The sequence below is a fragment of the Cryptomeria japonica genome, chromosome 7 (assembly GCF_030272615.1).
Source record: "Cryptomeria japonica chromosome 7, Sugi_1.0, whole genome shotgun sequence".
In the NCBI taxonomy this organism is placed as follows: Eukaryota; Viridiplantae; Streptophyta; class Pinopsida; order Cupressales; family Cupressaceae; genus Cryptomeria; species Cryptomeria japonica.
The window spans coordinates 851,176,376-851,192,421 of record NC_081411.1 but is presented as its reverse complement, the minus strand read 5'-3'; the positions used below and the strand labels follow the sequence as shown (position 1 = coordinate 851,192,421).

The window sequence follows — 16,046 nt, the reverse complement described above, 5'->3', positions numbered from 1 at the left end:
ACAATATTGTTTCTTATCGTACTCAACTCTTGATAAGTATTGAGTTCAAGATTCCATAGAGCAATGGGATGCACCATGTGGCTCCTAATACTATTTATGACTATTGAGTTATTGGCTTTTATGTCATTAGATTGTTTAGTGATGAAAAATGAGTGCTTCCTTATATATTATTGTTAATTTACTTTTACTTTGCCATTAGATTGTTTCAATGATGACAATATAAGTGCTTGCTTATATATTGATGTTAATTTACCTTTATGCCATCAGATTGTTCGTTCTTAGTAGCGTCATAAATTGTATCCACATACAATTTTGTCCTCACCTTGGTGCTTCAAATTTTGATGTATGATGCTTGTTATGATTCTGCTCACACCACCTGCATTTCCATCTTCTCTACCTTCCCTCCAAGCCTAAGTCCTCACAATAGTCATCTCAGATGAGCGAGAAATTTAATCTCGTGTCAACCTACTCTGGAAGTTCAATTAATTTTCAGGCAATCATGTATAAAAGGAAGTCTACCCCTCTCATTTGATAACCTAATGAACCTAATCTAACAACTCTATGATCCTAATTGCAAATTAAATTCAAGTGAGCAAGCAATCAGTCATTCATCAAGCATTGGAGAAGAAGCAAATTCAAGTTCAAGCATTCAAGATGACATCCATGATCAACTTTTTTATGAAGACATCCTAAAACTCTTACATGAGTATCCAAACAAAATTTCACCAAGGTATACATTTCAATTACAAGCATTTTTTTTCAAGTCTAGCTTTTCCCTCAAAAGGAAAGCTTCTTGCTGCATTTTGCATTTCAATTACTATTTCAATTTCAAGGTTAATTCCTAAACTAGGGTTTTACCTAAGACAAACCCTTATCCACAACATATTTCCTCTATTTCTATGTACAGGGAATAGATTTAGGTGATGTACTTAGGGATTTTGACAGAGTTGACAACGACGAACATGTTTAGCTTACAACAGAGTGAATTTTCAAAGGTCTAGGGCGAATTTGTACTACTTGGTCCCAAAAAATCAGGCTAAGCTTCTAGGAACAAATTCTAAACATCTTCTTTTGCCCATATATCACTTTGTGGCTTCGTGGAATATCTATAGCAATCTGTTTTCACCAACTTACTTCAATTATTCATTGTTTTGCCCTAATTTCACAATTACCTTCCAATGTCAACTAAGGAAGAGGGTAACTATCAATAGTCTGTGAATCTAATCAAAATTTCAGCCCTTTCCCTATTTTGGATTGTGGCTAGATCTATTGGATTCACCCCTCTTTTAATGTGTGGTTAGTTTAGTTAGTGGTTTTATTATCTTAATTGGTGAAACCCTAATTTCAATTTACACCAATACAACTACAAGTCATTGTTAATTTACTTTTACATCATTAGATTGTTTCAATGATTACAATATGAGTGTTGATATACATATTATTGTTAATTTACTATTGATTGGTTGTTTTTACTTTTATATTGTTGTCAATAGTGTGTTTTTTATTATTGTATTCTTTGTCCAACTATTTGGTTGTGAACCTTATTGTCAATATAGTTTTTGGTGTTAGAAACACAATTTTCCATTGCATCAAAATATCAACCTATTAAATCTCGTGACCTTGCATCAAATCATTAACAGGTTGATCTTTTGGTGCAATGGCAACCATGTTTCTAACAAGTGGTATCAGAACCTGGCTTATGGGTTCAAACCCCTCGCTTGTGTTGGGGGGGGGTGGGGGATTGTTGCAAGGTGTGCACCCTTGGTCTCCTTGTGTTGTGCAGTGTAGCGCTTGGGTTCGTGGCATGGCTTAACCGCCTCCTGTGGATTCATTAAATATTGCAGTTGTATCGAGCATTAACAGGTTGATCTTTTGGTGCAATGGCAACCATGTTTCTAACATTTTATTGCTAATTCTTTGTAGCCTTAATTGTTACATTTTTTTCATTCTATATTTATATATATTATACATATACATACGTACTATGTATGTTACATAATTAGCTACATTATTTTCAATAGATTTTATATTAAAAGTAAATGAGGTTTTAGGTGACTTAGGTAAATATAAATATATACACACACTTGAATTAATTTAGTTGATTTGGTAGTTTATAATCATTGAATATAAGAAATGTAAATAATTAAGTATTTAGAACAATAATATAAGAATGAGACAAATCTAATATAGATTTTATTTGGTGTGCCTCAAAATTTGGGACAATAGTTAGCAGACTAGTAGGTTCTATGAGAATTAGAATATTCAATTATGATTGTAAAGGATGATTTTGATAGTTGGATTAATTTGCAACTACAAACTTGTTTGGTGTGGTTTGCAAGTTACTTCTCTTCACATCATTTAGGGTACCTTAATTTCTTAATGCTTTTTTGATATTTGTGGATTTGGCGATATTTGAAAATATTTTGTAGGATTTTCATGAGGTTGTACAAGGAGTTATTGCCTAAATCAATCCTCCAAAATTGAATAATATTGAAAACAACAGTGATTATATAATGCTAGATTCATTTTAGTCCACCAATTTAAATGCGTAAATTGACTATTTCTTTCAATGAAATGATTAAAATGAACATTCAACATCATTAAATAGAAGGACATAGCAATGTATCACACAAAATTATGCTTGACCTTAAGGGGGAAGGTTAAAGGTTGGAATTCAATCAAATTTTGAGCTACTTGACTAGTCTATGACTATGAGGATGACCCAATAACTACAAACTAGTCTTAGGATGGAAAAAAGGGGCTAAATAACAATAGATAGTGTGTGCATAAGAATGAGAGAGAGCATGGGAGAAATAAATAAGTGGATATAGCGAATGCCTAAAAGGGTGTAAATATGAGAGGGGATAAGTGGTAGGTGCACAAAAGGGTATGTCATGAAGTAGGTGGATGGTATAGGGAAAGGGAACCAATTATATATAAAGTTACATTACTTGCCAATTTATCTATGCATCAAAATACTCCTTTAAAAATAAATACAACACAAAAAGAGCATGGTTATGCAAATTTTATCGTTATAATATAATTAACCATAAGGACTTTTCTAATTTAAATTCGAGCGAAGTAAGATGCATGGGGGAATGTGTTATTGTTATGCAAATCTCCTTTGCATTAATCCCATCCTAAAATTAGGCATGTAATGGCATGGGAGATCTAAAAAATCTGTTATAGATGTATTGCTAGGGGATGATATGAAGAATCTAGGCTATGAAAATCCAACAATTGGTCCAATTTAGGGTTTATGCCCCAAGTCATTTTTGCTTTTATCATTCTAACCAACATGCACAACAAAATCTGACACCTAAGTTATTTTTTTCATCGCTATGGAATTTCATTTTTGCGTACCTATGATTTAGGGTACTACAACAATCACCAAACTTGTCGAAAGGGTAGTGACAAAACATGCCAACAATTAGAGAAATTGTTATGAAATTTACAATTCTCCTCAATGTAGTAGTTTCTTTCAATTTTGGATAATTAACTAATACGTTTGAATTTTGTAGGGTATATTTTTATGGGTAATCATAAAATCTTTTAATGATGTTAGATTTCCACAATCCATAAAGTTGTAAGTTATTGTTTCTAGATTTCATTGTGTGATTTTTTTCATCAACGTTTCGAATCACACTCTGTGATCCATCATCGGGATTCAAGATAGCTAAGGAACATAAAGATCACAGAGTGCGATCTAAAACGCCAATGAAAAAATCACATAATCAATTCCAGAAATATAAACTTACAAATCAAAAAATCTTGTAAGATTTCACATCAAATATTGTAGTTATTTTTGCTAAACTCAAACATTAGAGGCATCATTTGTCAGCTTGCTTAGTTTCTACATCCTCTACAATATCCTTTTTCAACATTAATATTTTTTGGTAAACTTTATCATCTACTTTAGCATAAATTAATACTTTGTATAAAGTACAGGCAAAATCTAATGTCAGAAATTGACACTTGTGCATTGCACTCGCTTGAATTTTGATATTCAATGCTAAATCATATATCTTGATTTTAAAGATTTTGATTCTACAATTAGTAAAAATGAAGCATTATCAACCTGTAATTTGAAAATCAATAAATTTATGTTGGACTAGAACATTATGCGTGGGTGTTTGCACAATGCGTTATCGTTCTAAGAATTTTCAAGATTCAAAAGTACATCTTCAATGCGACTTTCTTATGATGTGCGTTGTAACGTTTAACGTTTGAACGGGAGAATAGTTACTCTTCTCACCTATTTGAGAAAGAAAAACTCTTGTATTTCCCATTTCATGCAACAAATTTACACTTTCTCAAGCAAGAAAAGATCTGACTCTTCGACTAAACAAAACTCGGTTGAAATATACTCATTTATTGAAGCTCTTTCACAACAAGCTCTTATTTTGAAATTCACTGTGCATCTTAAGAGAGAAAGGCCAAGGCTATTCATAATGTTCTCTTTTATCAATTTATTATTTTGCATACTAGAATAATTAGATTTAAATATTGTTAATTTTCTTTATCATTTATCAAAATCTTTTGAATCGAATATACTTGTTTTTTTGTAGACTTGGATTGACACCATATTTCTACCATATTTTATATTTTTTACATTTAAGTTCCTAATAATGCTAGGTTTTAGAAAGCCATTAGCTATTAGTTATCATTTTATCTAATCCAATTTAGCTACTTGTGGAGGTCAAAAGATCAAAATAGGGGTTTTATTGAGGCAAGCACTTAAACAAACCCCACAATTTTTCCTATTTTTCTTTGTGAGCATGTTTGGACATTTTGAAAATTGGTGGTGGATGATCTATAAGAATTTCTAACTATCTACATTGAGAGGAAAACAAGACATTTAGTAGCTTGTACTACATGCTAGCGTCTGAGGCTAAGAGTCTCATTGCGAGAGAGAGAGAGAGAGAGAGAGAGAGAGAGAGAGAGAGAGAGAGAGAGAGAGAGAGAGAGAGAGAGAGAGAGAGAGAGGATGGCCTTCAACTCTCTCTCTCTCTCTGGGAATGCCAAAATACACAAGTTCAAAACTTAAAAGTCATCCACTCTTTCCCAAGCACTCCACTTGTAGGTGGAAATTAATTAATTAGTTTTGTCTTCATAAATCATCTTTACCACTACCAATGGTCCACTCCTTGTCTCTCTTTCCCAAGCACTCCACTTGCAGGTGGAAATTAATTAATTAGTTTTGTCTTCATAAATCATCTTTACCACTACCAATGGTCCTCTCTCTCTCTCTCTCTCTCTCTCTCTCTCTCTCTGGGAATGCCAAAATACACAAGTTCAAAACTTAAAAGTCATCCACTCTTTCCCAAGCACTCCACTTGCAGGTGGAAATTAATTAATTAGTTTTGTCTTCATAAATCATCTTTACCACTACCAATGGTCCACTCCTTGCTTTTGAATGTATTGCAAACAATAGGAGCAATTAAACACTACAAACTAATTTCCACTAAAACTCTAGATGTCTAGAGACACTTTTAAAGATGTTGGAAATATGTAAAATGATGTAAGAATTACAAGGTGGCACCTAATTCGTAATATCATCCCACGTGATATCACACAATGTATATACACCCATAAGAATAGCCAAGAAGGGAAAATCATCCCATGTCTAACCATATAACATATGATCTTTCAACATGCTCTCATGCTCCAAAAAGATAACTACACTAGGAACCAAGGTAACTAACATATCAAGCAAGAATTCTAATCCTCCATCATACCAAACCATGATAAAAACATGGACAATGCCAAGGTGAAACATACCAACTATCATTAAATCCTACATCAATCTATACGTGAACCCAAGCACTAAGTTCAAATAATAACAAAAGGCTCTAAGAGGCTACCTCACTCATACCATCTAGAATAACAACCACGATAAGTTGCTAACTTATCTAGCTTATCTAGACCTCAAACCATGGTACACTATCCAAGATAGGTAGAACATGTCATTAGCCTAAAAAATTGCAATCAAGTCCCTATATATCCACCATCTTGTAAAATGAAATCTCAAAGGTATCAACACACATAGACCTACAACAAAAACCTTTAAAGCATCTTAACTCTACAATAATGTGTAACGAATCCATCTTGAGAGGAGGACCCTCTCATAAGAACACATACATTTTGGAACTCCCACTACATGAGTAATATCAAATCAACTTATAACACTCACATAGAAGATGTGACTAAGTCATCTATCGCATAGTGTTAAGGAAACATATAATAATATGCAAAATTCATCACTGTAGAACAATCTCCAAAAAAATCTCCCAAGTCATCCACACCAATGAAGAAAGAGATCAAGGAGCTAACAAATTGTTGCAAAAAAAATGCAGTACAAACAACACTTTGACTCTGTGGACATTAGAACCTTCAAGAAGAAGACCATGTACCAAGAAGAGAACTTGCAAATCAAACCATGTCCTTGTACCAACACTAGCATGCGCCAAGATATGTAAAGTAAGATCTCCTCCAACATTCCCAAAGGATGTCAACATCTAACCATTCAACTCAAACTGAAAAATATGGATGCATTAGATGTAAACCTCTCAAATTAAAGGTAGATAAAACAACCAATAATTCACACAACAAAAAAATATAAATAAAGTCACAAATTGATCTCCTTGCGTTGTGCAAACACAATGCTCAGGTTTGCGACATGGCTTAATCGCCTCTCGTGGATTCATTAAGTCTCACAATTGTATCAGGCATTAACAGATTGATCTTTTGGTGCAATGACAATTGTGTTTCCAACAAGTGGTATTAGAGCCTAGGTCACAAGTTCAAACCCCTTGCTTGCGCCAGGGGGGATTGTTGCAAGGTGTGTGTCCTTGGTCTCCTTGTGCAGTGCAGTGCTCATTAAGTCTCACGATTGTATCGGGCATTAACAGGTCAATCTTTTGGTGCAACTGCAATCATGTTTTCAACAACTCCATAGAAATGAAGATCCACAACCATGAGCTTATAACCATTCCACATTGATCTAATTAACAAATTTTATCTAAAAGTTAAGTGAGATGGTTTCCAATCGTATAAATCTGCAAATTTGTGTTTAACACACAAAACATCCACTACAACCAACATTCCAAGAAATGTTAAAAACCTCTAACAAGTCTAATGGCTCTTCTACCAATCTAGTTCTTATACCATATGTTGAGAACTTTCAATATCTAACTTAGTCGTCTAATGTCGAACTATGATACTAATTGGTGAGATACAAGGCTTAGACTACTAAAACTTGTACGCAAATATGAAATTAAATATTCTTAATCTTGAATTTTCATGAAAATATTAAATGAATTTAAATCAACAACACCATTATTGCATCACAAAACACAAGGTTTACATGGAAAAACCCTTGCATGAAAAAAAAATCCACCAGAAGAGAGGGCAAGCACGTATTAAAATTGAAAAAAAAATTACAATTAAGTCTTACTTCCATTCTCCTCTTTGCCTCTAAACTAATAACACCTAAGTAGCTATGAACAATCTCAACACATCCAGCTCTATCTTGTTCCTACAACCTCTTCAACCTAATCATTACATTCCTCTCTTTTTAACTACTTACCTCTCTGGAATGCCTCTTCTCATTTCCAATCTCCAATTCGCCTCCCAAAATTTGAAAGGTCATAACAAATGCATCCTAAAAGTATTTATTCTCCCTCTCCCAAAGCATCCAAATTAGGAAATGACAAAAGGCACATCCAAAAGATCTATGTCCTCACTTTTCCAAGCACCCTACCTAGGGAATGCCATAATACACAAATCTAGAACTCATGAGTCGTCACTCTTTTCCAAGTACTCTATTTTAGAACTTTAATTATAATATTTACCACTATAAATAGACCAATATAAATAGACCAATATTACAAGTTAATTTCCTTTAATTATAATATTTACCACTATAAATAGACCCCTCCTATCATTAATTACAAATAATAAGTGAGATTAAATATTACAAGTTAATTTCCTATTAGAAACATGTAAAATTACATAGAATTTACAAGATAGATGACACCTACATCCTAACATTCTCCATAATCTCTTTTTGCTAATAGGCCAAAGACCAAAGTTTTCCACTCTTTCCCAAGCACTCTATTTTATAACTTTAATTATAATATTTTTATCTTCACAAATCATCTTTACCACTCTAAATAGACCCCTCCTTTCACATTAACCTATTACAAATAATAGATGGATTAAATATTACAAGTTAATTTCTTATTAGAAAGATGTAAAATTACATAGAATTTACATGATAGATGTCACCTACAATCTCTTTTAGCTAATAGGCCAGAGACCAAGGTTGTTTACCCTCCATCTGCAAGCGAGTAGTCTCCCTATTTTTGCTAATAGGCCAGAGACCAACGTTGTTGACCCTCAATCTCCAAGTGAGTAGTCTCCCTATGTGCCATGTGGCTGAGATGCGCAGAGCAAATGGCCATTGCGACTAATTTTTTTGGGTGACATGTGCATCACAGGATCAATCCCCATTCATGTATACTAGCCTCTTCTTCCCATTCTCTAATATTTTTCTATGCCATCTTCTATTGAGCAACTTCCATCTGCTGTTTCCTTGACATTAATTTACAGCAGCATCTGAAGCGTTCAGGCGTTCTATTTAGAAATCCATTAATGAAATTATTTTATAAAATCTATGAAAGGGATTGTTTTGATGGTCTAATCGCTACTGTCCAATCTAAACTGTAGATGTACCTGTTCCAAGCTCTATTAATGTCCCCCTGCTGATCAGTAAACACTGAACTAGTAGGTAATTCGATAGGACTGAGTTTTGATTGGGTCCTTGTCGGCAATTAGGAGTCAGTAAGTTTTCCTTTTGAGGTGGTTTAGCCGGCCAGTTAGATAGTTTGTGTTAGTAAGGGTTGCTGCAATTGCGGCTGTACTCATATATAGTTTGAATCAGCAATATAGGAAATATTAATTAATTAACTACCTGAAATTATGGAAGTTGTAGTCAGTAAGGATACAGACTCTTGGAGAACTATTTCCATGGAGCAGGACTCTTGATATTTTTTTTTAACAGTTTATATTAGAAGCTTTTCCAAGTAAATTGGAGCCCCTATATTTTGGTTTTCACATTAAGGGGTGTACATTTGGGTTCGGACTGCAAATTGCTCCCACCAACTTAGTAAACTTTGCTGTAAAAATTTAGATCCCCATCAATAAATTTAGGAATAGATTTTGGAGGAAAAACTCTTTGTCAACCACTAACTCCCTAAAATAATTCAGCTGATGAAAACCGCCGATGTATTCAAAAGCAGTTACCGAGGATTTTAATCCTCCAGCAACCCTCAGTATCGCATGGTGACAGCAGTCAGAGTTGGGTGAGGGGAACTGCAGGTGTTCTGCTAGCATATTCCAGATTCTGGACGCTCAAGTCAAAGAGTGTGCTGGGTACGCCCAGTAAGTAGTTTAAATTAGTAGTTATCTCTATTGTATGTGTGTATTTATAAAAGAAACACAAAACAACAAAAAAGACACCATAATGATAATACATTTCTATTTCAATTGTTAAGACTCCTTTCTAGGCCTATGCCATCTGTGCTTTAGACTAGATTGCTTCAATTTTTTCTGTGATTTTAGCTGGGGCTGTTTCATCTCTTCTTCCAGAAGGAAACGAATATTAGCATAAAAATATACTCTTGCTAATTGCTTTGAAACAGCCATGCACCTTAACAAAATTTTGTTCACTTATACTTGTCCTCGTCACTTGGTGTACATGTTGATTTGCATGGAAGGCACCTAAGCACACATGTTTTACTTGTTTTCTATGCTCCCACACATACATCCTCATCACAAAATGCTGGACTGCCAAAGTGTTTTCTGGAGGCAAAGTAACTTACTGTTGCATTCAACAAAAGCCCAAATCTCAGTTATTTTATATCATTGAACGCATATATTCATAACATAATGTTACAAAGGTTTGGGATACCTTTTAAAAAATTTATCCTTAATCAAATGGCCCACTGGAAATTAAGTCTTGCTGAATGCGAAATCCAATACAATGAGAGATGAGACCAAAGTTGTACCCCACATACTCCAAAGCCTCTAACCCTTAGGATTAAGAGTTCTCATGACACACTTTCATTTCTTTACAGCCACCTTGCTCACTTGGCATGCATGTTGATTTTCATAGAAGGGCTAGATGTAATTTTGATTGTCTTTCACAAAAATCTAATCTACAAAATCAAAACCTCTATATTATCGATATTAGTTGAAATTGCATTCTTTCTGCTAGTCACAAATCACCCTTGTCGAAGATGGGTTCAAAAAAGAAAAAAAAACATTTAAATTATGTTACAGGGAATTACCTTTTTATATGACAATGCCAAGTGTGATGCATGTGACAATGAACAGTAACCATTATTTACTCTTATAACTTCATCTAAAAATGTGAGAATGCAAAATCTCTTGATAATAAATAAGCAGCCAAAAAGAATTCATCTTGGAGAGCAAAAAGATCCTTAGAAATCCTATACACAGAATTTTAGCTAAGCCACACATCTCTAGTCTTCAAACCCAGATGTCATTAAATAGTTGTGTTAGATGCCCTGTATACCTTCATAAGAGTACTGCATCACCCACCTCATGTAACCCCATACTCGGGATCCAGTGGTATTATTGTAAACATGAGACTATGCCTCTGCAACAACAGGAAAATTTAAACACTCTACATGTCAAATTGTCGTCAACTCTACTTGTAAGATGCCATCTCCAATTGCTCAACTCTCCATAGAGTCTCTACTGAGGATTTGGTGGCCTGCCGTTTGCTGCCGCTACCCTAGATCCCCATTCAAGCAACTCTTTGCTTGTGTCATCTTTGTGTACAATAATTTCAATGAAGCATAAACAATCCTTTTTAGGTCCCTGGGCAGTTTTAATAGCCTCAATAGCCTCTTCTTCTGTCTTAACCTGCAGAAGAAAATTTATGATTACAATTAAAAAAGAGACGCAGCAAATGCTAAAATTGAACTTTAAAAACTTATGAAACTAATTACATGCACCAAAGTGGCGATATATGTTCCAGGAAAAAGTCAAACTATCCGAGGAAAACATGAAAGAGGATCTAACAATAAATACCTTCTAAACAGGCAGGTCTGAAGAAAACTAGCTGAAAAAGACGCGAATAATTATTTATAACTAAAAGCGGTATAATAAAGATTTGGTTGATTCACTTCAGAAAAGGGAAGTGAATGATTGGTCTCAAAATTTCTCCTTGCATTGGTCCCTCAACAGGCCAAGTAATATGCAATTTCACTAATAAAGCTAATAAACAAATAGCCATTTTACCAAAATATAGTATACTCCTCATTTGAAAGTGCAAAAAATATGAACCAACATCTGACAGCTAACAACAGATATCAAGTAAAATAAAATCTCCTAATTTGTCACTTTCCCCTCATCTACAACAGATGAGTGTCCCAAGGAAAAAAATTTGCCAAGGAATCAATCAACTTCAACAAAAGGTGAGATGGACTATCAACAACACCAAAGCAATTTCATGTATACTTGGTTCAATACAATGAACAAGAAACACTTCTAGGAGTTCCGTTTTAGCTACATATACAATAGTAAGTATGGTCAAGAAGAACACAATGAGCTTTCTTGCCTCCCAAGAATTTCAGCAAAAATCAAGACAGAAAAATAAAAATGGCAGATAAAGAATGAAAACAATGATTAGGTGACCAATAAGACAAAATAAACTGCAGCATTAATGCAAATAGAAAATACCTTGGTAGTCCAACATTTTCCTTCACCATTATGAATAGCATCTACTAAAGCAGTGTAATTCCAATTCTTTATCACATTGTATGGTCCATCATGAATTTCAACCTCTATAGTATACCCTCCATTATTAATCAGGAAAATTATACTTTTCTGCCCATATCGAATCATGGTAGAAATATCCTGGGCTGTCACCTGAGCAAATAAGAGGGCAAGCGTTTACGGTTCATGAAATCTAATAGCATTATAGAATTGCAAATTTATAAAACAATCATGAAATTAAAATAAGATGTTAATTTCCAACAAAGCAGATAATCCATCATTAATCAATTTTAAGAGATTATTTGAGTTTTTCCCAGAATCCGCTATTAAAGCTCAACGACAGTTGCAAAATTATGAAATAAAGGCCCTTGTATCCACACCTGGAAGCTTCCATCACCAATACAGGCAATGACCCGCTTCTTTGGGGTTGCTTGAGCATATCCCAAAGTGGCACCTACAGACCAACCAATTGATCCATACTGCATCTGGAACTCATACCTGCAAAATCATGGGAGAATGATCATCTAATCATGCACCACCCATAAAAATCCCAAAAGTAACACTAACAGTGACTGGTTCTGGGGTTGAAAGAGAAGGACTCAAAGACCAAACATGATAACTAGACATTGCAGTGAATTGTGACCACTATTGTCAGCACAAAGTTAACCTGAAATCCAGAAGATAAAAACTCCTCACAATAACAAACAAGTTATTACTGACTAATAAGCAACATTTCAAGGGAAATATATTTCAATTTACCCGCATTCCTCTGGCAGTTTAAGCTTCTGGCAATTGAACCAAGAGTCACCAGTTTCAGCAATTAAAGCTGTATCATTTGATAACATGGCCTGCAACCAATTAATTTTTAGATATAAATATCATCAAAAGGATTTGCTGCTAGTGTACTCCTAGAATAATCAAAATCAAACCAATGATTGGATCATCGAATAATCACAAGTTATTTTAGAATTTGATGGGAATGTTTATAATCTTACCTGAATGTGTTTGAATAGCACATTGACTCTTAGAGGCTCATGTGGAGCACCTTTCAAGGGAACGCCTTCAGGTACAAAGATGCGCTGGTAATTCTCAAAGGCCGTTTTGTTGTGCTTTAACTTCTTTGCAAGGGCTTCTAAGAAATCTTTCATCAGCACACAACCAAAAGTGGGTCCAGTTGATACCGTTACCCTATTAGGCTGTACAATTATAGCTTTCTCCTTCTTCAAGAGCAATGAATACCCCACTGAACTATAATCATTAAAAATAGGCCCTGCGAACAAATATGCATCTGCAGACTCAACTATTTCAGCACAGAATGCAGTACTGACTGCACCCCAGTAAGTCCCTATGAAATGTGGATGGGTCTCTATAACCTGCCCCTTAGCAGATGGCATTACAGCCACGGCATAACCTGAAGCATTTGCTAATTCTGCAAATGCAGATTTTGCCTTTGCAGCCCTGAGCTTTGGGCCTCCAACCAAGACTGGCTTAACCGCTGCATTTAGGATTTGTGCAGTCAGTTCCACAGCTGCTTGCAAGCTCTGTGGATTGCTTTGCCTGTAATTCATGCGCCCAAGAGACAAAAGCATAAGAAAATTATAATATATTGCTACAACTATTGTCAAAAGAAATCAATAACTCAAGATTTATGAAATTAAACCAATTTTCAGCTTATATTTAAAATCTGGTATAAACTTGAAGAAAAATAAAAGCAAGATTCAGATATGCAGATACATGTATCTGGACAGGGGAGGGGAGGTATCCAGCAACACCAGACAAAAGAGCTTCACAAAAGCGTTCTATATATTCAAGTATGCTAAAAATAAGTACCCCAAATTTGATAAAATACAGCAGCAATTTTCAATATAGTTGTAAAATACTCTAAAAAACCTTAAGAGAGCAGATCCAAAGAATTGCAGTTAGACTGTAATCTCTCGTCATGAAATCCAACGTTTTGGACAAACATTTAGAAGATAAACCTAACTCCTATTTCTAAACAATTTTTATTCATTACATTTTCTCTGAACATAACCCAAACTAAAAAGGAATCACGACGTCATTAAAACCTGGTCAAAAAATTTCAAAAACAGAAACTAAAATAGTAAACTTTGGAAGTTTCAAATCACTTTAGTAGGGTTAATACAAGTTTCAGGAAAATAAAATAAAATAAAAAGAAAGCCCACCTGGGCGTCAAACTGTATGGAACAGGTTCATGAGTGAATGTGTGATGGGGAATTCCAGGGAGATTACAGCTAATGCTGATATACACTGGTTTGCTCTCCATAAGTGCTGTGGATATAGCATGATCAATGAGCTCGTTGGCATCTTCCAAATTGTTCACAAGCGCCTAAACAACACACATAAAAATGAAGCACAGTTCACAATTGGGAAAGAAAAATCCAAAACAGAACAGAAGGGGAAAATGATTGAAAGAGCAGGAGGGTACCTGAGCACATGTTACAGTCTGAAAGCATCGATACTCCTGGCTAAAGTCAGGAAGGCCAATGGTATGATGAAGAATACGGTTGGTGCCATAGTCGTTGGAGTTGGGGCCCCCAACTATGCATATGACCGGCAGATTCTCGCTGTAAGCCCCTGCAATGGCGTTGATCACAGAGAGGCCACCAACAGTGAAGGTGACAACGCAGGCTCCCACGCCATTGGAGCGCGCATAGCCATCCGCGGCGTAGCCGGCATTGAGCTCGTTACAGCACCCCACCAAATTGAGCCCGGGCTCTGCAATCAGATGATCCAGCAGCGTCAGATTGAAGTCCCCTGGCACTGAGAACACATCACGCACGCCCACCTGGACAAGCCTCCGGGCCAGGTGGCGCCCCAGCGTGGCAACCCCCGCACCCTGAACAACGGTATGCGGCACGCCGTTTACAGATTTGTTACAGGGCAGACATCCCACATCATTGCTCTCAGGCCTCTGCGAATTGTCGTCCCCAATGCTTGAATCCATTCCCGTATAATTTTACACCCAAAAACCTAAACCCTCAAATCTAAACCCTCGACTGAAGAACAGGCCACCGAAGTTTCGATCTTCCTATTAAGATTACTGAAAATGGTATATGTACGAATTGTGGTAATGTTTCCCAAAAATGATCTTTGATGAGGAATTAATTCGACAGGCTGAATTTATAGGTGGCAAAGTCTTGGAACGTGTCTCAGAAATTTTATACTATATCCTAAAACTGGCGGAATTTTGAAACCGCGGAATGATATGAACCCGTTGGCTGACGTTCCCAATCCGTAGTTTTGTGGAGGTATAAAATATAAACTTTATGTAACTGCGTGAATGTCAAAGACGGATTTTAATGGCGATACCTGGACAGGTTTTTTACAACGCAGGAGATTCCTTCTTCTAGAGTATCCACTTCAGCGTTTGATTGTGTTTTGTACTTTAAAAAAACGTTGATTGTCTTCAAATTTCTTGGGGGAACTTGAACTCTGCATTTGGTTCACTTAGAGATTGCCACATCACCAATGTTAATAAAAACTGTCAAACGTGTCATTTTGAACAGTGATCTATGAGAGACATTATGACATCCGGATGTTCTTCAATGAATGTCGTCACAAATTAGGGTGGACTTTTATGGCGGCTTCTAAAATTTCCAGTGGTCTGGTTAAGATTGTTTTGGAATATTTTAAAGTGGGCGGCTTCTAAGATTTCCAGTGGTCTGGTTAAGATTGTTTTAGAATATTTTAAAGTCAGTGGTTTTAGGAATTTTGTAGTGTAATTGAGTTTAAAAGTTAACGTTTTCAAAATTTAGGAAAGTTAATGATCTTTTAAATTATTTTGAAAGAGAGAAAATAAATATAAAAATAATAATAATAATTAGTAGGAATTTATAAATCTCAAATCATTAACAAATGGGAAGAAAAATCATAAGTTGGTGGGTTAATTTTTAGTCTTATAGAAATATATCTTCAAATCTTTAAACTAAAAAGTAGTTTGTGATGATTCAAGAAAATATTCTAATTAATCTTATCGCATATTTGTTTTTTCACTTCATGGGACTCCATTAATCTTGTGGCATATTTGCTTTTTTGCTTCATGGGACACCTACTTTATAATAAATCATGAAGCCCCTCCATGAGATAGCATTTAGCAATATTAGATTTTTTATTTTTATCAGGGTAAATAGGAGGTTCTATTTTTTATTTTTTTATTTTTAGTGGTATTTTTGGTTTGGGTTAGAAATTTTTATTATCATTTTACAAGATTTTGCTAT

At 35.1% G+C, this 16,046-nt stretch overlaps 1 protein-coding gene across 1 annotated transcript; it reads right to left on the bottom strand.

The window, feature by feature from the left end:
* Nucleotides 1–10,421: 10,421 nt before the first annotated feature.
* Nucleotides 10,422–15,210, bottom strand: LOC131028963 (pyruvate decarboxylase 2). Its single transcript, XM_057959346.2, has 7 exons — nt 14,255–15,210; nt 13,992–14,155; nt 12,804–13,365; nt 12,568–12,656; nt 12,189–12,306; nt 11,773–11,961; nt 10,422–10,953 (listed from the first exon to the last, which is right to left on the bottom strand). Exons 1-7 carry the CDS (start codon nt 14,771–14,773, stop codon nt 10,783–10,785), a joined length of 1,812 nt encoding a protein of 603 aa, XP_057815329.2. The 5' UTR covers nt 14,774–15,210; the 3' UTR covers nt 10,422–10,782.
* Nucleotides 15,211–16,046: the final 836 nt, after the last annotated feature.

Bases quoted from the DNA above. Each gene is read 5' to 3' on its own strand.
- LOC131028963 (XM_057959346.2), bottom strand. From the start codon at position 14,773: ATGGATTCAAGCATTGGGGACGACAATTCGCAGAGGCCTGAGAGCAAT. The intron at 13,366-13,991 runs GTGGGCTTTCTT...CATGAATTACAG, and splicing joins CCATACAGTTTGACGCCCAG to GCAAAGCAATCCACAGAGCT. The intron at 12,657-12,803 runs GTAAGATTATAA...AATTGGTTGCAG, and splicing joins TGCTATTCAAACACATTCAG to GCCATGTTATCAAATGATAC.